The sequence below is a fragment of the Cervus elaphus genome, chromosome 4, assembly GCF_910594005.1.
Source record: "Cervus elaphus chromosome 4, mCerEla1.1, whole genome shotgun sequence".
NCBI classification, from domain to species: domain Eukaryota; kingdom Metazoa; phylum Chordata; class Mammalia; order Artiodactyla; family Cervidae; genus Cervus; species Cervus elaphus.
This window is the reverse complement of record NC_057818.1, coordinates 68,466,709-68,488,077: the sequence shown is the minus strand read 5'-3', so window position 1 is coordinate 68,488,077 and position 21,369 is coordinate 68,466,709. Positions and strand designations below refer to the sequence as shown.

Genomic DNA, 21,369 nt, shown 5'->3' with positions numbered 1-21,369 from the left:
GCCCTCCAGGCTCCTCTGTCTGTGGAATTTCCCACGCGAGAATTCTGGAGTGGGTTACCATTCCCTTTTTCAGGGGAGCTTCCTGACTCAGGGATTAAACCCGGCTCCTGTTTGGCCGGCAGGTTTTTTGTGGTTTGGATATCCAAGGGAAAAATAACCCGCCCGCAAGGGCTGCCAGCAGGATCCTGAAAAGCAGCTGCATCCAGTCCTTCTGACGTGTCCGGGACTGAAACGTGCATCCTGACTGCAGCTAGTCCCCAGGTGACTGCGTGTGAGAGATTTGCAAAACTGACCGGAAGGCAGCAAACCCATTCAGCATGGTTATTGACTGTTGCTGTGGCTGAGCCTCCAGGGGTCAAGGTTCGCCCTTTGCCCCTGGAGCCCAGCTTTCCGGGAAGGACGCGGGGGTGAGCCCCACCACCCCGGCTGCTCCTTATAACCCAACAGACAGCCCCGAGGCTGCAGGAGGTGGACCATGTTTGCTGGGGCAGCCCTCCTGCTGCTCTGGGGTGAGGCTGGGCCCTGGGGTGGCCGGGGGCAGGGTGGACGGCAGTGAGGCCTAACAGCTGGGTCTCTGCAGGTCTGGCCCTGAGCCCGGTGACTGAGCAGGCGACCTGTGAGTGGGCTTGCCTGGGCGCGGGGGGCGCTGCGGGGTGAGCCCCCAGGTGGGCACTCGGCTCTGACTGCCTCCCCCACGCAGTCTTCGACCCCAGGCCATCCCTGTGGGCTGAGGCTGGCTCACCGCTGGCACCCTGGGCCAACGTGACGCTGACCTGCCGGAGCCCGCTGCCGACCCAGGAGTTCCAGCTCCTCAAGGATGGTGTGGGCCAGGAACCGGTGCACCTGGAGTCCCCTGCCCACGAGCACAGGTTCCCACTGGGACCAGTGACCAGCGCCACCCGGGGCCTCTACCGCTGCAGCTACAAGGGCGGCAATGATTGGATCAGCCCGAGCAACCTGGTGGAGGTGACGGGAGCAGGTGAGTGTGGTCCACGGCCTGAAGGCAGGAGGTGGGCTACTGGGGAGGCTCCTCTGCCCACGCCTCACCCTCCCTGCGCTCTTCCTGCTGCTCTGGAGTAGCCAGTGGCCTCAGGCAGTTCAGGTGCTGTCTCTGAGCGCAGTGTCCCCATCTGTAAAATAAGGGTGACTGGGTTTCCCTGGTGGCTGAGTAGTAAAGAATCCGCCTGCCAGTGCAGGAGAGGCCAGTTCAATCCCTGGGTCAGGAAGACCCCCTGGAGGAGGGCATGGCAACCCGTTGCAGTATCCTTGCCTGGGGAATCCCACGGTCAGAGGAGCCTGGCGGGCTACAGTCCGTGGGGTGCCAAACAATTGGACAGACTTAGTGACTGAACAAAAAGAGGGTGGTGTTTTCACCGACCCTAGAAGGCTGTGAGAAATAAATGATTGAATCCCCAGGAAGCTGCGGGCAGGCCAGCCCCATGCCTTCCGCTTGTATTCCTGGCTTACGCCACCATCGAGACGTCCATCTCCTGGCTCCCTCACACTGTCAGGAGCACAGAGGTCCAGCTCGGGCTGGGAGCCCATGTCTCCCAGCTCAGGCAGAGCCATCCGGGACCCCTGCCCCGCCGTGACCCCTGCCCCATCCGCAGAGCCCCTGCCCGCACCCTCACTCTCAACCAGTCCTGTGTCCTGGATCACACCCGGCCTGAACACCACGCTGCTGTGCTTCACGGGACTTCGAGGTGTGACCTTCCTGCTGAGGCGGGAAGGTGAGGACCAGTTTCTGGAGGTGGCTGAGGCCCCGGAGTCCACGCAAGCCACCTTCCCAGTCCACCGGGCTGGGAACTACAGCTGCAGCTACCGGACCCACGCAGCAGGCACCCCCTCGGAGCCCAGTGCCATGGTGACCATAGAGGAGCTGGGTGAGTGGGTGGGCCATCCCAGAGGGCTTCCTGGGGGAGGAGGCTCCTGGAGGACGAGAAGCTACCCTGGACCCTGAGCAGCCCCACCGAGAACGGCTGTGGGAAGCAGCACCCTGCCTGGGGAGGGGTGTCGGAACCGCCACAGGCAGGCTGTTCCCGGGACAGAGGTCTGGAGGCTGGGCCCCCCAGCGGCCTCCCCAGTGACATCCCCCTCCCTGCAGCCCCGCCGCCGGCCCCCACATTGACGGTGGACAGGGAGTCGGCCGGGGTCCTGAGGCCCGGCTCGCCCGCCTCGCTCACCTGCGTGGCACCCCTAAGCGGCGTGGATTTCCAGCTGCGGCGGGGCGCGGAGGAGCAGCTGGTACCCCGGGCCAGCAGCAGTCCGGACCGCGTTTTCTTCAAGCTGAGCGCGCTGGCCGCGGGGGACGGCGGCGGCTACACCTGCCGCTACCGGCTGCGCGGCGAGCTGGCAGCCTGGTCCCGAGACAGTGCGCCGGCCGAGCTGGTGCTGAGCGACGGTGAGCCTGAGGGACGAGATCGCGGGACTGCGAGGGCGGAGAGAGCCGGGACGGAGCCCAGACGCGGCCCTGCCTGTGCCCGGGGCGCGCTCTCCCCCGCGAGCCGAGGGCGAGGAGCGCAGGGCCGGCCCCGGTGGGCCCTGAGGCCGCTGTAGAGGGGGCCGGGGGTGCTGCAGGACCCCTAAGGACTCGGACCAGGGGAGTAAAGCTCAGGAGAGGAAGCGGCCGTCGGGGGCTCGGGGGTGCTCCTTCCACAAAACGCGCCCGCACCCCATTTTCCTGCGCTCACGGACTAGTGCGGAGGACTAGTCCTGCGAGGACCGGGCCGGGTCGGGAGGAAGGCTCGGGGGTGGTCCCCGCCGGCCTCCCGGGAGGGAGCGGGGCGGATCTTCCCGGGGGAGGATCCGGTTTGGGCTCCAGCCTCCCGCGCTCTTCCCGCAGGGACACTCCCCGCGCCGGAGCTGTCTGCCGAGCCCGCGACCCTGAACCCCGCGCCGGGCGCTCTGGTGCAGCTGCGGTGCCAGGCACCCCGCGCCGGCGTGCGCTTCACCCTGCTGCGCAAGGACGCGGGCAGGCGCTGGGTGCCTCGCGTCCTGAGCCCCGGGGGCCCCGAGGCCCAATTTGAGCTGCGCGACGTCTCGGCGGTGGACTCGGGCAATTACAGCTGCGTCTACACGGACACGTCGCCGCCCTTCGCGGGCTCCAAGCCCAGCGCGACCCTGGAGCTGCGCGTGGACGGTGAGCTGCGGGCACGGCGGCCCGGAGACCCCCTTCTACCCGGGCGCCTGTCCCGGGATCCGACGGGAGGCGCCCAGGGCCTGAGGGGGTGGGGGGCAGGCCGCCAGTGCCCCAGGGCGCCCCGCCTAGTGGCCTGTCTACCGCCCCCGTGAACGCCGGGCAGGTGGGGCGCTTTGGTGGAAATCATGGAGGGCGGATCCAGTTTTTAGGGCTCAGACTCCTAACCGCTCTGCACCGGCTCGTGCCTTGGTTTCCCCGCGCCACGCGCCTGTCGGTGGTCAGACTAGGATCCCGGCCCTCCTAGAGCCCAGGTGCCCATGCGGAGGGTCGAGGTGTAATTCCCGCCGAGCCCCAGCCGGCCCTGGGTCTGTGTGCTCCTCGGATTTCCTCTTCCAGGCCTCTTGGGGGCACAGGTCCCACCTCCGGGCCGCTGCCCCAGCTGTGCTCTCCGCGGGAACCCCTCTCCCCTGGGAGGGTGGCGTTTTCCTCCTCCTCACCTGTCCTGGGCGCTGCGTGCCCGTGATGGGGACCCCTGGGGGGCTCAGACCTCATAGCAGGTCTGGGGGCTCAGTGCCCAGGGTCGGAGGGGGGAGAGGGGCCTCACTTGACCTCCCGCCGCTCGCCCAGGACCGCTGCCCAGGCCGCAGCTCCGTGCCCTGTGGGCTGGGGCCGTGACTCCGGGCCGCGATGCCGTCCTGCGCTGCGAGGCGCAGGTGCCCGACGTCTCCTTCCTGCTGCTGCGCGCGGGCGAAGAGGAGCCCTTGGCGGTGACCTGGTCCACCCACCGCTCCGCGGACCTGGTGCTGACCTACGTGGGGCCCCAGCACGCCGGCACTTACAGCTGCCGCTACCGCACCGACGGGCCCCGCTCCTTGCTGTCGGAGCTCAGCGACCCGGTGGAGCTCCGGGTGGCAGGTGAATTGAAGCCCCAGGAGGAAGGGGCTGCGGTCCAGGCCTTTGCCCCGATGGTACCCTCCTCAGGGCTGCGCTTTCATGCGCCCCTCCAGCGCTGACACTGGCTGGTGGGCCTAGACTACTGTGTGTGTGTGTGTGTGTGTGTGTGTGTGTGTGTGTGTACGCGCGCGCAGACACCTAGGCTGCTGGGTGTGTGTGTGTGTATGCGCGCACACACACCTAGACTGCTGGGTGTGTGTGTGTGTGTGTGTGTACGCGCGCGCACACCCCTAGACTGCTGGGGGTGTGTGTGTGTGTGTGTACGCGCGCGCACACCCCTAGACTGCTGGGGGTGTGTGTGTGTGTGTGTGTGTGTGTACGCGCGCGCACACACACCTAGGCTGCTGTGGCGGGGGGTGTGTGTGTCGGGGGACTGCAAGGCAGGGCAGGGCGTGGTCACGAGCAACTGTAGGGGGCGGTGGGGGCGTGTTTCCTCCCGGGCAGCTGACCAGTCCCCGCCCTGCTGAGGCCTCAGCGAGCCCCGCCCTGACTCACCGGGGAGGACGCAGGGAGCCTCCCTCCCCACCAGCTCTCTTTTGTCCACTTGGTCCAGGAAGCTGACCCAGTGGCGGACCAGGTGCTGATGGTATCCTCGGGAAGTCCTTTATCCAGCCTGCCTCCGATGCCTTGTGCTGCAGCGGGAAGCTGGAGTTTTCCCTGGGGGGCAGGGGGAGTGTTCGCCTCTCCCTGATCCATCCCAGGAACTAATAAATATGCAGACAGCCCTTAAGACGTGTCTCTGGCCCATGGTGGTCCACGTGCGGGAAGCGGGAGCCCCCATGCTGGGATCCTGAGTCCTGAAGGTGGGTGGGCTCTGGGCTGGATCCTGAGGGTGGAGGCCCCTTCTCCTGCCTTCTCCCATTAAGCTTCCTCCTGCTCCCCAGTCCCCTCCGCCCAGCCCCCGCAGGTGTGGGAGGCAGCGGAGGCTCCGGACCTCCTTGACTGGATTGGGGGGCGGTTCAGAAGCTGCATTTTGCAGTTGTCTTCCCGGCTCAGCGGCCACCAGGTGGCGCTGCGGGGCTGTGTCCCGCTCCGGAGGCCTGGCCGCCCACCCCGCCCCTCGAGGCCGCGGGATGGGAAGAGTCTTTGCTCTTTCCCACCGTTCCCGAACCGGACCCGTCCTGGACCCCTGACCCGCCCCAGCCTGGCCCTCCAGGTGCTGACATACAGCAGTTGTGAGTAAGGCTAGCATTGTCAACTAATGCTTGGTAAACTGTTTTTGCAAGAAATTTGCCTACTTCTTGAACGGGGAAGTCTGATTGGCTGGCACAGAGCTGCTCATAGCGCTGTTGTAGTCGGCTCATGCCTGCAGAGTCGGCAGTGATGCCATCTCTTTCATGACTGATGCTGTGTCCCTTCTCCCTCTCTGTCAGTCTAGCTAGAGGTTTACCAATTGTATTTATCTTTTATATTTATCTTTATCAAAGAACAGATTACCTTTTGAGAGTGCTCATTTTGGTACTATCTCTTTTCTATTTTGTGAACCTCTACTTGTTATCATTCCCTTCCTTCTACTTAATTCTGAATTAATTTCTTCCTTTTCATTTTCTTCAGGTGGAAACTTAGACCATTCACTTTTGGGGGTAAACATTAGTAACAGCTTAATATCAGGCTTTAAAAGTTTTATCTTAGCTTAAATCATGGGAAATTACTTATTTCTGGATAAACAAAGTTTGACATTTTGCAACTTCATTACATCCAGTTGGTTGATGACATTGGTCAGTTCTTTTGTATCCTTACTGGTTTTGTTTTGTTTTGTTGATTCTAGTGAGAGGGGTGTTGAAGTCTCCAATTATAATTGTGAATTTGTCTATTATTTTCTTTCAGCTCTATCAGTTTTTATTTCCTGTTATTTTAAGGCTTTGTTGTTAAATGCATACATTATTTGGAACTGTTAGGTCTTTTTGGTGAATTGTCTCTTTATGGCTATGTAACTTCTTTAGTCCTAGTAATTTTCCTTGTTCGTAAGTCTTCTTGGTTTGATATTAATGTAGTCATTGCAGCATTTTTTCGATGAAGATTTCATAACATATCTTTCCCTACTCTTTTACTTTAAGCTTACCCATATAATTACATTTATTTTTAAAATATTTATTAGGCTGCACGGGGTCTTAGTTGAGGCCTGAGGGTCTTCATTGCGTCATGCAGGATCTTTCACTGGGACACATGAACTCTCTAGTTGTGGCTCAGCGGCTTCGGAGCACAGGGGCTCAGTAGTTGTGGTGCTCAGCTTCTACGAAGCATGTGGGATCTAGTTCCCTGACCAGGGATTGAATCCGTCCCTGGATTGCAAGGTGGATTCTTAACCTCTGGACCACCAGGGAAGTCCCTATATCATCATATTGAAAGCTAAGTTTCTTATTTTCTTTTTTTTTTTTTTAAATTCATTCTGGCAAATCCTTTTAATACGTATGTTTAGATCATATATATGTAACAACATATAAGCTTACAGTTTGGTCTGCCTTTTTCTTTCCTGTTTGTTCCTTTTGTTATCTGTCAGTTTCCCCTTTCCTGCTTTCTTTTGGGTTGTTTCTCAGCTTCCTTTTTAACTCATCTGAGTTTTTGATCATCTCTGTTTCAGTTCAGTTCAGTGGCTCAGGCGTGTCCAACTCTTTGCGACCCCATGGACTGCAACATGCCAGGCTTCCTTGTCCGTCACCAACTCCCAGAGCTTGCTTAAATTCACGTCCTTCGAGTCGGTGATGCCATCCAACCCTCTCATCCTCTGTCGTCCCCTTCTCCTGCCTTCAATCTTTCCCAGCATCAGGGTCTTTTCCAATGAGTCAGTTTGCATCAGGTGGCCAAAGTATTGGAGCTTTAGCATTAGTCATTCCAATGAATTCTCTTTGTATAGTCTTTTTTAAAGATTTCTCTTGGGATTACAGTATACATACTTAACTCTTTGCAGTCTACTCAGAATTAATATTTTACCATTTAAATGGGATGTAAGACCTTAATATTCCTTTCTTCCCCTGACCTCCTTCTTTAGATAAACATAAGTAGATATATGTCTCATGACAAAGTGGGTGTTATAGGTGCTCTGAGTGCCGAGGTGGGGAGGAGATACAGTTCCTCAGTGAGAGGCTCGGGAGGGTGGGGCAGAAAGGGGGAGTCAGGTGCCAGCAGTCAGGGCCAGTGCCCAGAGCCTGCATCAGGTGCTGCACAAGGCGGGTCTCATCATCCCCTCTCCTGACCGAGCCGGTCACTGAGGCTCAGGGAAGGCATTTACCTGGGGTCCCCAAGGCCTGATGTTAGGTTCATGTCTTTTCCGTCCCCTGCAGCCTGCTGAGGGCCTGAGGGCAGGGTGACACGTGTCTCTCGCCTCTCAGTCTTCCCTCACGTCCTGTCAGGTCCTCAGCATCTGAGCCTCGGCCATGCTGTGTCTAGGTACACCTGGAACTCTCTGAGATGCTGACAAGATCTCCGTCTCCCTGGGTCTCAGCCTTCCTGCTCTGAACCTCACTTGTCAGAGGTCTTTGTTTACTCATGACACAGAAGGAATGAATTTGAGATGGAGGGAGAAACACAGGGAGAGATGGTGTTGATGACCAGTACACAATACACAGCTGTGTGGTGGGGGTCAGGTTCACACGCCGTAGGGTCGTCAGAAAAGCAGAGGGAAGAAGGCTGATGCCTTGACAGGAACAGAGGAACAGAGGCTGCCATGTCGGTTACAGACATGGAGCCTGCAAGCGTGATGGGGGCACAGAGCTGAGAGGGAAGGCAGAGAGCTCACGGCCAGCTGCGGCAGTCATGGAGCTGTGGGGCCACGGACAGGGCAGGCTCGGCACACCTTATGGAGGCCACGGATGCTGGCTTGTCTGGGCACTGGGGCCCTGGAGGAATCGGGTGGCTTGTCCTGGAGGGCCCACAACTGGGGGAGACAGCCACATAAACGTCTATGAGGATGACTCAGGGTGGAGCGTGGCGACCGCCCGTGGAAAGGCATCAGTCAAGTGTTCAGCAGCCTTTGCTCAGCACCTCTGGCCCGTGTGCTGTGGACACTGAGGAGACACAGCCCTGCTCCTGAATGCTCACTGTCCTCAGGGAAGACAAACTCCAAGCTCTGTGAGAAGTAGCTATGAGACGTAGGAGGCTCAGGAGGAGTCACTGGGAGGCACTTGGGGAGCAGAGAGCGCAAGTGGGGACATGGGGGAGGGACAGGGGAAACGTCCTAGAGGAGAGAGAGGAGGGTTCCACGCACAGAGGCAAAGGCACATCCGTGGGAGAAAGGACGGCTCCTCCAGGAAGCACGTGTTCCGCAAGGCTGGCGTGTGGGAGGCAGGGCCACAGGAGACAAGGCTGAGGGCCCGGCACCAACAACCGTGAATGGCAGCTGATGGAGTCTCAGGTTCATCTCACGGGGCAGTGATCTAAATTCATGTTCACTCCACTGCGCACACAGCAAAATGAGTGTTCATAAACATATAGGAAGGTAACTGGATAGACAGCCTGGTTCCCAAAGCCACTTATGTCTCAGCAAACTTGTAACCCATTCAGGAAGGTTTGCTGTAGAAGGTGATGCAGTGGAGAGCTTCCCACAACTGCAGAGACACGATCAGATTCAGGTTGTGGAAAGAGCCTGCTGGAGGCCCGTGTGGAGAAGGAAACAACCGTGTGTGTGTATGTGGGGATGTGTATGTAAGTGGCATGTGTGCGTGGTGTGTGTGTTGGTTTGTGTGTGGTGTACGTGGTGTGGGGGAAATGTGTTTGTATACAGTGTGCATGTGTGCTGTGTGTATGTATGTGGGGTGTGTGTATGTATGTGGGGTATGTCTCTAGTTTGTGTGGCGTGTGTATGTGGTATATGTGTAGGGGGATGTGTATGTATGTGGTTTGTGTATGTGGTGTGTGTGTCTGAGTGTGTGCACATGTGTGATGTGAGTGCGTATGTGGTATGTGGTTTGTGTGTGTGTAGGGGGACTGTGTATATATGTGGTGTGTATGTGTGGTTTGTGTGGTAATGTATGTGCTGTGTGTATCTATGTGGTGTGTGTGTGTGGTAAATGTGGTGTGTGTATGTATGTGGTGTGTGTGATATATATATATGTGGTATGTGTGATATATGTATGTGGTATGTGTGATATGTGTGTGATATATGTATGTGGTGTGTGTATGTATGTGGTGTGTTGTGGTTTGTGTGGTAAATGTATGTGGTGTGTGTATGTATGAGGTGTGTGTATGTATATGGTGTGTGTGATATATGTATGTGGTGTGTATGTGTGTAGCGGTATATGTGATATATGTATGTGGGGTGTGTGTATGTATGTGGTGTGTGTAATAAATGTATGTCGTGTGTGTGTTTATGTGTGGTGTGTGTAATGAAGGCAGAAAGGCGTCAGGAAGGAGACCCCCCTGCTGGAATCCTGGGGACAGGGGATGTGGGCCCGCAGAAGGTAATGATGGTGAAGATGGAGTAGAGGAGGTTGTAACTAAAATCAACAGGCTGACGACTGGTGGGCCGTGCACAGAGCGGGCAGGGAGAAATGGATGCTGTGTAGCGACAAAAGCACCCTCTGGACAGGGCAAATGCCAGAGAGGCTGAGGGTCGGAGAGGGCCTCGTGTAACAGGCAGCTCCCAGGCTGGCCTTGGAGTCGGACTTGGGCAGGCGGAGGGAACAGTGTGTGTGAAGGCACAGGTGGGCGTGGGCAGGCCCCCCGATTACACAGGAGAGGGGCGGGCAGGAAGGGCAGCCACTTGGGCGTGTGAAGACGAGCCTCCCGCCCGAGCACCTGGGGGCCCCTGAGTCCTGAGAGCAGCGCGACGTGGTCTGTCCCGGCTTCAAGAACCAACGCTCCCCCTGGATTCAGCTGTTCTGAGACGGCCCTGAGTGGGGAACGGAAGGCAGCCGGGTCTTCTGGAAGCTTCGCTGGCTGGCCCGAAGAGCCTCCCTCTGCGTCCCTGAATGAAGCGCTGTCCCCCAGCGGCCCCAGATTCTGTCCGTAAGCACCTCGTCGTTTCGGGGACTCACCAGTCCCCAGTCCAGCTGCCCTGGTTCTTCTGGAATTTGGGTTCCTCGCCAGCGCTGCGCCTTGGCGGGAGGTGCGCTCGTCACTGCAGGACGCTGACGTGGAGGCGCAGGTGAACCATGAGGGCGGAGCTGCGGCTGAAGGCCTTCCCAGTCGCTGCACCGGTAGGGCTTCTAGCCCGTGTGCACGCTTGTGCTCGAGGAGGGAGGAGCTCTGCGTGAAGGCCTTGGGGCACGCCCGGCACTGGTAGGGCTTCTCCCCGGAGTACACCCGCAGGTGCCGCACCAGCGCCGAGCAGTCACTGAAGGCGCGGCCATAGGCGCCGCACTCGTACGGCTTCTCGCCGGTGTGCACGCGCCGGTGCTGGGTCAGATGTGTGCTCTGGCTCAAGGCCTTGCCGCACGCGTCGCATGCGTAGGGCCACTCGCCCGAGTGCGTCCGCCGGTGCTGACTGAGGTGGGAGCTGCGGCGGAAGGTCTTACCGCACTCGGCGCAGGCGTAGGGCTTCTCACCGGTGTGCACCCTCCAGTGCTGGCTCAGGTGGGTGAGCCGGCCGAAGGCCTTGCCGCACTCGTGTGCACCACCCGGTGCTGGGCCAGGTGCGCGCTCCGACAGAAGGCTTTCCCGCACTCGCTGCAGGTGTAGGGTGTCTTGCGGGCGCGGGTCTTCTGGTGGGCCGTCGAGGGGCTCCGGAGCGTCTTCCCCGACTCTCTACACATGGGAGGCTTCCTTCCAGAGCACGTGCCTGGAGGCTCTGTCCCACTGCCATCCGGTGGATCCCATCTCTCCTCGGAAGGAGTCTTCTCTCCGGAGGTGAGGTCTGGCCGCACGTGGGGGCTGTCCCCCAAGGCACCAGCTTCACAGCTAGGCTGGGCTGGGGGAGCGTCCTTGTGAGGCCCTGAAGTTTTCCTCAAATCCATCTGGTGGGCGGCAGACTGGGCCCACATTTCCCCTGAGAGTCTGGCCTGCCTCTCTGGGCCACCCTTGGATTCACGGTCATCACCAAAGGCAGGTCCCGGGGGAGTCCCTCCTCCCACGGTTTCAATGGCCCTGTCCCAGGGCCCGGACTCCTCCGAACCGCTCTGCTTACAGCTGGTGTCTGTGAGTTCAGATCCCAGCGCCCAGCCTGCAACAGTTCGAACCACAGAGTCACTGCTTTTCCATACCAGGCCTCCCCCACTCTGCCGAGCCCTGGCCTCACTCTGAAAGGGAAGGTGTGGGCCACTCCTGACATGTGGTCCTGTTTCCAAAGAAAAGTTTCTCACTTGGTGTCTTGGATGACAAAAGGCACAGGGCTGTTCTCCGACACCATCAACCACCTGCGTCACACACACAGACGGCGAATGGGCTCGTGAAAAGGTGCTCATCATCACTAATTACGAGAGAAATGCACATCAGAAGTGAGATACCACTTCATGCTGCTCAGAATGGCCATCATCAAAAAAGTCTACAAATAATAAATGTTGGAGAGGGTGTGTAGTGGAAATGTAAATTGACTTGGCCACTATGGAGAACAGTATGGCAGTTCCTCAAAACACTAAAAAATAGTGTTGCCATATGACCCAGTAATCCCACTCTTAAGCATATATCCAGACAAAACTCTAATTTGAGAAGGCACCCCTGTGTTCACATTGTACTTACAATAGCCAAGACATGGAAGCAACCTAAATGTCCACTGGCAGATGAATGGATAAAGAAGATGTGGTATGTATACACAATGGAATATTACTCAGCCATGAAAAGAATGAAATAATGCCATCTGGAGCAACATGGATGGGACTAGAGATTATCATACAAAGTGAAGTAAGTCAGAAAGAGAAAAATAAGTATCACATGCTATCACTTACATGTTGAATCTAAAATATGACACACGGACTTCCCTGGTGGTCCAGGGGTTAAGACTCCCTGGTCCCACCGCAGGGGGCATGGATTCAATCCCTGGTCAGGGAACTGAGATCCTGCATGGCACATGTCGCAGCCAAAAAAAACCTGACACAAATGAACTTATCGATGAAACAGAAACAGACTCACAGACATAGAGAACAGACTTGTGGTGGCCACGGGGGAGGAGGGGTAGGGATGGATTGAGTTTGGGGTTAGCAGATGCAAACTAGTGTATATAGAATGGATAAACAACAAGGTCCTACTGTACAGCACAGGGAACTATATTTAATATCCTTGAATAAAAGATAATGGAAAAGAATATGAAAAAGAATGTATATGTGTGTATATCTGAATCATTTTGCTATACAGCAGAAATTAACACAGCATTGTAAACCAATATATTAAAAAACCCTGTGTCACAGGTTTCTAGTCATCCCTCACTCACTACCTCTCAAACCCTCCATTCTTTAAGGCTCCCGATTTTGTCTCAAATATCAGAAGGAAATCCCCGGGGTTGAAGTGATCTGAGAGAGCCAGGCACCTGAGGACAGGCTTCCGGGGCCGGCTCGAGCTCCATCCTACCCCCTCATTCCCTGCCGCTTGGACCTGGATGAGTCTGCAGAGGCTCAGTAAATACTGGTTGGAAGAGGGAATCAATCCAGGCTGCAGGAGACTCGCCCTTGAATCCCAGGCAGACACCTGGGGCTGTGGGTGGTGGGCGATGCCCACCTGGCCTCCCTGAGCCACCTGGACACCCAAGGCCTGCTCTTCATAATCTGCTGGGAAGGCAGCGCACACCTAAGGGGCAGCTGCAAGCTGGCCCGTGTACGGGGTAGGTGCGTGCCTGAACTGCCCTGCTCTTGACGGGTGCGTATGGCACCCGAGGATGCTTGACTGGGCCTTGTTTACTGGACAGATTCCAGGATGGGGGTGGCTGGAATAAGTGTTGGTTAGGTCCACAGTAGGGTTCTAGCTCTGCAACTGGCCAGCTCCAAGGGTTGGGCAGTCTTGCCCTCATTTGGGCCTCAGTTTCCTCATCTGGAAGACGGGATACTATACTGCTTGCCTCCCAGGGCTGCTGGCCGTCATCAGGCTCTTGTTCTACGCTAGGCTGCAACTACAGTGGGTAACTTCCACTGCCTCGTGTAAGCTTCATTCTGCTCTCAGAAAGAGGCACTTTAACCACTGTGTTCCAGAAAAGGAAATGCACGCCCAACTGAGGGGAGGTCTTGAGTAACTGGTACAAGACCACATGATTAACTCATAGAGGTTGAGTAACTTTTATAAGATCACACAGCCAGCTAGTGGCCAAGTTGGGATTTCAGCTCTAGACTCTTCTTTCCTCCTCTAAGCCCACTGTATGTGCGTGCTAAGTCACTTCAGTCCTGGACAACTTTTTTGCAACCCTATAGACTATAGCCCATCAGGATCCTCTGTCCATGGGATCATTCCAGGCAAGAATACTGGAGTGGCTAGCCATGCCATCCTCCTGGGGATCTTCCCAACCCAAGGATAGAACCCGTGTCTCTTAATTTTCCTGCTTTGGCAGGTGAGTTCTTTACCACTAGTGCCACCTGGGAAATCCCTAAGCCCACTGGTGTTCCACTAATTCCCCCAACCCCTCCAGCCTTACCCTTTTTTCTCTCTATTCCAGAAACACTGCACCACCTGCTCTTCCTAGAATGCAATAGTCCATATCGTACCACAGGGTCTCTGCCTCCCACCAGCCCTCTGCCTGGACTGTGGTTCTTATCTGCTGTTTCAGAGCCACTTTGAGACTCTCCTGACCCTACAGGAGGATGTGGCCTCACACAGCCAGGAGGCAGCAGAGCAGGGGTTGGATGTACCAAGCCGCGAGGATTCTCTGAGTTCAAACTCCATGCTCTCCCTGCCCACGGCCCCTGCCCTGGTTCCTGGCATGCCCACCCCACCAAATGCTACCATCAAGCGGGGCCAGGCCCTTCTGGAACAGAGTTTTCACTCCCTGCCCTGGACTGTCTCAGGACTGGGTCCTCCTGGCGTCCCATGAGACCTCCCTGAGTGGGTCTCTGAGCGGCGGGGTCCCCCCTCTGGCCTGGGGCAGGCCTGTCTCACCTAGACCCTGGAGGTCAGCACAGGGAGCGCTCCAAGGCCGAGCAGCCGGACACATGGCATTTCTGCCCCCTCCTCCAGCCAGGGGTCCAGCCCCCTCGTCTGGTAGCAGCCTCCTGGTCCTTCTCTGGGGAACTGCCCTTGCTTACATCAGTCCCTGGGGCTTTGGTCAGCCAAACACAAGCACAAGACCCCAACCAGTTCAGTGAGGCTCAGCTTGGGGATCGTTCACTGTTGTACCTATGCGGTTTCCATATGGATAAGACACAAGCATGAGACTGCTGGACCAACTATGTCTTAGGTAGCTTAAGAAGCTACTTAAGAATGAAGCTAACATAGGAAAACTCAACCGAGAAAGAAAAGTCCTGAGGATATCACCTGAACTCCTCATACACAGCCATGAAACCTCCCTCCTTGGCTTCTGTCAGTTGGGGCTTGGCTTTTGGTCATTGGCAATCAAAACAGAACTGCTTACCGAAGCGTGTGAGGGTTTCGGTGAGTGACCCCAAGTCCAGATCTGCACCCTCACATTCCAGCCCAGGCTCCGCCCCCAGTGCGCTGTGAGCACCTGCAGTCGCCCCCGTACCTCTCTTGTTCAATACCCGAGTCAGATCCTCCACCAGCACAGCGGCCCCCAAGACTGGACCTCGGGGGGCAGCGCGCTCAGGAACTGCTCCAGCACCATCAGCTCCAGCATCTCCTCCTTGGAGTGCGCCTCAGGCCGCAGCCACTGGCGGCAGAACTCCCCGGAGCCGGGCCAGCACCTCACGAGGGCTGGACACCTCCTCAAAGCAGAAGTGCCGGAAGCGCAGACGTGCAGCCTCGGGGTGGATAGTGTGGCCAAAGCTAGATTCCTGGACCTGGAAGAGGCTGGCCTCCTCCTCCTCCATTTTCACCCAGAGAAAGCCATCCTGTTCCCAGGGCACTGGGCTCAGGCGGCTCTTGGGCATGGCCATTGGGCAGCAGACCTTCAGTGAGACACAGGATGGCTGGAGCCTTGGAACTGGGTCTGCAGGAAGATCAAAATTTGGTCATCCCATGACCTTGGGTGCTGCCTCAACACAGATGATCAAAATATTCAGGACAATGCCCACTGGGTGCTGAGAACTTTTCTAAATGCTTGCAGAGAGTAATTTGTTCAAAACTCACAACAAACTCAGGAGGTGGAAGCTTTCTTTCCCTTTTATGGATATGAAAACAGACAGAAAAGAAAGATCCACCCAAAGTTTCCCAGACAGTGAAAGGAAGGGCTGTTGCTGAGCTGCAAACTCCTGCAGCCTGACCCCTCAGACAGTCTGCTTAAGGCATACGCTCCTTTCACGTATGGAAGGTCTGTCTCCTACCTCACACACACCCCAGTCCCCAGGGAGCCACAGGAGCATTCCCTTACTTTATTTGCTAATTATTTGTAGCTTCTGAGATTAATACTTAGATAACTGACATTCAGCCTTTCTTTGCTAGTATATGTATTTCAGGCTATAAAGTTCCTTATAAACATAGCTTTAGCTGTACACCCATAAGTTTGGTTTTGCATCTTCATTATCATTTAGTTAAAAATATTTTCTAATTTTTTCTTGTGGTTTCTTCCTGAACCATGGGCAGCTTAGAACTCTGCTGCTTCATTTCCAAACAATCCAGAGTTTTCTAATTGTCTTTTTATTACTAATTTCCAGATTAACTCTGGTGTGCTCAGAAAATGTGTTTTGGTCAATTTTAATCCTTTGATATGTGCTGAGACTTGGTTTGTGACAAGGTGTATGGTTAATTGTGGTCAATGCTCCACATACACTTAAAAATAATGCAAAGCCATGTTAGGTAAGTGACAAAAGAGAAAACAGATAAACTGGACTTCATCAAAATTAAAAACCTTTGCTATATGAAAGACATCAAGAAGGTGAAAAGGGGAATTCCCTGACGGTCTAGGACTCGGTGCCTTCACTGCCCGGGCAGGGGTTCAATCCCTGGTTGGGGAACTAAGATCCTACAAGCCATGCAGCAAGGCAAAAAAAGAAAAAGAAAAGGCAACCCCAGAATGGTAGAAAATATCTGCAAATCATATATCTTGATTAGGGACCTGTACCTAGAACAACTCCATAATAAAAAGACAAATAGTCCAAAATTAAAGGATGGGCAAGTGATTTGACCAGACATTTCTCCAAAGACATACAAGTGGTTAAAAAGCACATGCTGCCTCTGCTGCTTAGTCGCTTCAGTCATGTCCAACTCTGTGTGACCCCCATAGACGGCAGCCCACCAGGCTCCCCCATCCCTGGGATTCTCCAGGCAAGAACACTGGGGTGGGTTGCCATTTCCTTCTCCAATGCGTGAAAGTGAAAAGTGAAAGTGAAGTCACTCAGTCGTGTCCGACTCTTAGTGAACCCCATGGACTACAGCCTACCAGGCTTCTCCATCTATGGGAGTTTCCAGGCAACAGTACTGGAGTGGGTTGCCAGTTCCTTCTCCAAAAGAGCACATGAAAAGAAGCTCAACATTATCAGCTACCAGAAAAGTACAAATCAAAACCAAAATGAGATACCATTTTACACCTGCTAGGATCTAATACTCAAAATGACAGATAACAACTGTTGACAAGAAATGACCTTGGGCACAGGGAGAATTAGACATTAATAAAACCGGACCTCAATCCTGACACTTTTCAGTGGCAGCTGGTGATTTCTGGCAAAGCTATGCTTAGCTCCTAACTCCACTTGTTCTAAAGTCCCCCTTAGTCCTCCAGGACCCACTTTAGCTGTTGTCTTCTCCAAGAGCCAGCCCAGCACCTGGGAGCAGGCTAAGTAATCCCCTGTGTGCCCCGGGGCTCTGTGCTCTAACCATGTTTCCCCAGAGAGCATGCTGGAGACACAGTGCCCACAGCAAGTGCACAGGTAACAGGTGTGAGCAAACAGAGGGACCAGGAAAGGTGGAATCTGATACAGGGAATCATTGCTGGGGGGGCAGGGGTTGGTGCGCAGAGCGGGAAGGATTAACAATACATGCAGTGACAATTTCCAACCTCCCTTTTGTATCCCTGAAACCACTTTAGGAAAATCCCAGATGACAGTATGAGATATATCGACACAGATCATGCTCAATCCACCTCCAACTTCCTGACCTCACATACGGTTGAGAGCCTCTGTCCACAACTGCTTAACCAACTTAGGGGAGCAGTTTTTTCACTTCTTGTAATTATGTTATTAGTACTTATTAGTACCTAGCCTGACAACAGGCCTGGCACACAGCAAACACACAGTAGATGCACAATCTGATGACTCCATAGCCATCTGCTGGATTTAAACCCATAGAAGGTGCTAGGAGATCATCCCAGTTGGGTGACTGCAGGTCACAGAATTTCAGCTGCAGATATGGCCAAGTGCAAACTCTGTCACATGCCTGGTAAACTCCCAAGCAAATCATCCAAGCATAGTCCCCCTAATAAAATCCCAGTCAACCCCATAGTTATATGCATATGCCCTACCTCTGGCAGAGTCCCTCAGTCGTACCCCAAAATATGTCCGGGGACCCAAACATTCCTAGTCACTCACAGTCAGTCAAATAAACACACGCCCTCACACCATCATTCCCACAGTTAGTCATAATCAACCTGCTTCAGCCAGTCAGATACACACTCTCAGTCACGCCTAAACTTATACAGTCACAGACACACCCTCTCACTCACAGCAGCACACAATCTAACGACAAAACCTCAAACAACTTCTTGGTCAGTTGCACACTTGATCGGGTCAGTCAGACATCCTATCAGCTGACCATATGCTCCTAGTTTGTCAGTCAGAAACACTAGTCAAGACGAGTCAGACACAAACAACTGGTCAGTCAGCCTTCATCGCAGTCAGCTGGCCCCGCACTTGACCAGTGCTCCACACTGCGTCTTTCCGTCCGTCGGTCCACGCGCGGCTCGGGGTCGGCCTCTCGCTCCCCATTCGCGCGTGCCGGTCCCCTACATCTCTTTCAGGCCACCGCAGGCGTTCGCGACTTCAGGACTTTCGGTAGTCCCCCTCCAGCCGCAACCAGGGCGGGACCCCAACCCGACCCACCTCACCCGCCGGCGGGCGCACGCTTCCGGGAGGCGACGGGGAGGCGCTGCAGTGAGTATTCGCGCGTTCCAGCCGGGACCACAGCTCCTGGACTGACGTCGCCCGCCCCAGCAGCCCGGGGAACGCCGGGAGTTGTAGTCCAACTGGGTTCGTGAGCCGAGGGAACAGCGGCCGTGACTTTGTGGGGCAGTGGTGGCGGTGTGTGCATGGTCCGGCCCGAGAGCGTGCGGAAGGCGGAAAAGTGCATGGTGTGAAAGGTGCGTGTGAGGAGGTGAGGGGTGGGTGAGAAGATGACCGGTGTGAGGGCCGGGGTGTGGATGCAGGGCGGAGGGTATGTATCATGTATGCAGTGCGTGTGGTCCACTACAGTGCCTCTATACTTGGTTCACTTGCCGTTTTCTTTCCTCTTTGAGATGTTTTAACGTTTTTTTGGAGCTGTAATTCACCTCCCTTTGGTTCACCCTTCTACATGGGTACAATTCAATGGTTTTTAGTTTTTTTACAAGCCTGTGGAACGATCACCACTTTTATCGTCCCCCAAAGAATCCCCATACCTATTAGCAGTCACTCTCTATTCCCGCTGCCCCAGCCCTGGACACCCACTCATCTGCCTCTGTAGACGTGTGTTCTGTATATTTTGTGTAAATGGTCCCTTTGCATTTCCTGACCACTGGTAGGCACACCAGGGACACTGTAATCCAAGGCATCCTTCACTTGACCCAACCAAGACCCACGTCACCTATCAAGTGCTGGGCTTTGGCCTGTGGGTGGCACTGGTGGCCTTCACATATCTGGGTCTACATGGCCTTCCCGTGGTCTTCAGTCCCACCTCTGCAAAGGCACAGCCCCAGTAATCGTAACAATAAACTATGTCCGCACTGAGCTCCATTTGCACACCAGGCACTTACTGACCCTGGTCAGTTCATCCAGATTGCCAACTCTGCCCGTGACCTTCTCCCTTTTTGCACCAACAGGAGGCTTTCTCTTTGGCAGCTCCTGCTTCTCACCCTTCAGCCCTGCCCTCTCCGCCAAGTCCAACTTCACATCACTGATGTCTCATGGTACTTCCCTTTTTACCTCCCTGCCTCCAAGCTAACCTCTCACCAGTAAAAGGAACCCGATTTTCCTGGTTCCTGTTTTATCACTTCTATGAACCGTCATGCCCTTTTTCCTATTTTACACGTGGGTAGAGTTAGCTCTGTTAACTTGGTCTGGCTCCTGTCTAGAGAGGCTGTATTTGTTTCCTGTTACTACTGTAATCACAGCATGCAGTGGCTCATAACAACACAATCTATTACATTTCTGCAGGTCAGAAGCCCCAGATGGGTCTCACTGGGCTATCACCACCATGTTGGCAGGGCTGGTTTCCTCTAGAGGCCATAAGGAAGAAATCCATTTCATTGTCTCTTCCACCTTCCAGAGGCTACCTGCATTTCTTGTTCTGTGTCCCTGTCTTTGCTTCATCACATCTTCTCTGACTCTAGCCTATTTCCTGCATCTCTTCTTCACTTATGCGAACCCTTGTGATTACATTTGACTCACCTATAATCCAGGATACTCTCCCCTTCTATGAATCTGCTTTCAGTGCAGTAGATGTAGGAGACATGGGTTCGATCCTTGAGGCAAGAAGATCCCCTGGAGGAAGAAATGGCAACCTGCTCCAGTGTTCTTGCCAGGAAAATCCCATGGACAGAGGAGCGTGGCGGGCTATAGTCCATGGGGGTGCAAAGAGTCGGACATGGCTCAGCATGTACCCACACACTCATCCCTCTATTCAGGTGATCGTGATGCCCTTTGCATCTCCATGTCCATGTGTGTGTTGTGCTCAGTCATTTCAGTCGTGTCTGACTCTTTGCAAACCCATGGACTATAGCTCGCCAGGCTCCTCTGTCCATGGGATTCTCTAGGTGAGAGTACTGGAGTGGGGTTGCCATTTCCTCCTCCAGGGGATCTTCCCGACCCAGTGATCAAACTAGCGTCTCTTGCATCTCCTGCATTGGCAGGCTTTTTTTTTTTTTTAAACGACTGCCACGTGGGAAGCTCCATGTCTAGTGAGTGGGAAGAAAAGTTGTGCCCGCTTAGATATAGACAAACACTTAAGCTCACACAGACATACAGACCCACATAAAGACACACAGACACACAAATACACAACTAGCATCCAGGATATATAAAGAACTCTTACAACGGCAACAACAACAAAGCCCCTAAATAACCCAGTTTAAAAGTGGGGAAGGAATCCCCTAGCAGGCCAGTGGTTAGCACTTTGAGTTTCCACTGCTGGGGTGGAGGCGAGGAGCAGGGTTAGAACCCTGGTTGGGAAACTAAGATCCTGCAAGCCACCCAATGCAGCCAAATAAATATAATACAAATGGGTAAAGAAAACATGCAAATTGATGCTCAACATCCTTTGTATTCAGGGAAATGCAAATCAAAGCCACAATGTGATGCCACTTCACATCCACGAGGATGGGTGCCATCAGAAAGGTAACAAGCGTTGGTGAGGATGTGGAGAGACAGGAACACTCATACATGGCTGGTGGAGATGTAAAATGATGCAGCCCTATGGAAAACAGATTAGCAGTTCCACAAAAAGTTAAACATAGTTATCTCATGACCCAGAAAACAGGTTAGCATTTCCACAAAAAGTTAAACATAGTTATCTCATGACCCAGAAATTCCGGGGCTTCACAAGTGGCACAGTGGTACAGTGGTAAAGAATCCACCTGCCAACGCAGGAGATGCAAGAGATGAGTTCAATACCTGATCAATAAGTTTGCCTGGAGTAGGAAATGGCAACTTGCCCCAATATTCTTGACTGGAAAATTCCATGGACAGATAAGCCTGGTGGGCTACAGTCCATGGGGTCACAGAGTCGGACATGACTGAGTGACTGAGTACATACACACCACCAATTCCAAGAGAAATGAAAGCACAAAATATTATACAGAAATATTCACAGTAACACTGTTCATGCTTTTCCATGTATGATTCAGGAGTCTGGACTCACTGAAATTATTCCTTAGTTAGGTATCTGAAGTATCCAGGGCCAGTATCCAAAGCACAGAGTGCTTCCTGTTTTTCTCCATCCGGAATTCCCTTCAGGGCACACCACCTGGAAGCAGCTGCAGTGACTAGAGCTGATGCTGTGGACAGGAAACCAGAACAAGCTGGGCTGACCGAGGAGCAGGAAGGAGACAGGTTTGATCGTCCCAGGCTCCCCATGGAATGATGAGACATGATCCTGGAAAGGCGGGCCACAGTGGGGAGAGCAGGGGC

General features: G+C 54.6%; 2 protein-coding genes across 2 annotated transcripts; one reads left to right on the top strand and one right to left on the bottom strand.

The window, feature by feature from the left end:
- The first annotated feature begins 362 nt into the window (after nucleotides 1–362).
- A1BG (alpha-1-B glycoprotein) lies at nucleotides 363–4,823 on the top strand. Its single transcript, XM_043900542.1, has 8 exons — nucleotides 363–509; nucleotides 581–616; nucleotides 701–979; nucleotides 1,611–1,883; nucleotides 2,105–2,401; nucleotides 2,843–3,139; nucleotides 3,767–4,054; nucleotides 4,647–4,823. The coding sequence occupies exons 1-8, from the start codon at nucleotides 476–478 to the stop codon at nucleotides 4,652–4,654; spliced, it is 1,512 nt and encodes a 503-aa protein (XP_043756477.1). The 5' UTR covers nucleotides 363–475; the 3' UTR covers nucleotides 4,655–4,823.
- A 4,471-nt stretch (nucleotides 4,824–9,294) lies between these two features.
- Nucleotides 9,295–18,322, bottom strand: ZSCAN22 (zinc finger and SCAN domain containing 22). Its single transcript, XM_043900544.1, is given in 8 exon segments — nucleotides 9,295–10,215; nucleotides 10,217–10,249; nucleotides 10,251–10,638; nucleotides 10,641–11,189; nucleotides 14,625–14,672; nucleotides 14,675–14,777; nucleotides 14,779–15,047; nucleotides 18,096–18,322. Coding segments are annotated over 7 exon segments (1,407 nt in total). The 5' UTR covers nucleotides 14,995–15,047; nucleotides 18,096–18,322; the 3' UTR covers nucleotides 9,295–10,145.
- Nucleotides 18,323–21,369: the final 3,047 nt, after the last annotated feature.

Bases quoted from the DNA above. Each gene is read 5' to 3' on its own strand.
- A1BG (XM_043900542.1), top strand. From the start codon at position 476: ATGTTTGCTGGGGCAGCCCTCCTGCTGCTCTGGG. The intron at 510-580 runs GTGAGGCTGGGC...GGGTCTCTGCAG, and splicing joins AGCCCTCCTGCTGCTCTGGG to GTCTGGCCCTGAGCCCGGTG. The intron at 3,140-3,766 runs GTGAGCTGCGGG...CCGCTCGCCCAG, and splicing joins CCTGGAGCTGCGCGTGGACG to GACCGCTGCCCAGGCCGCAG.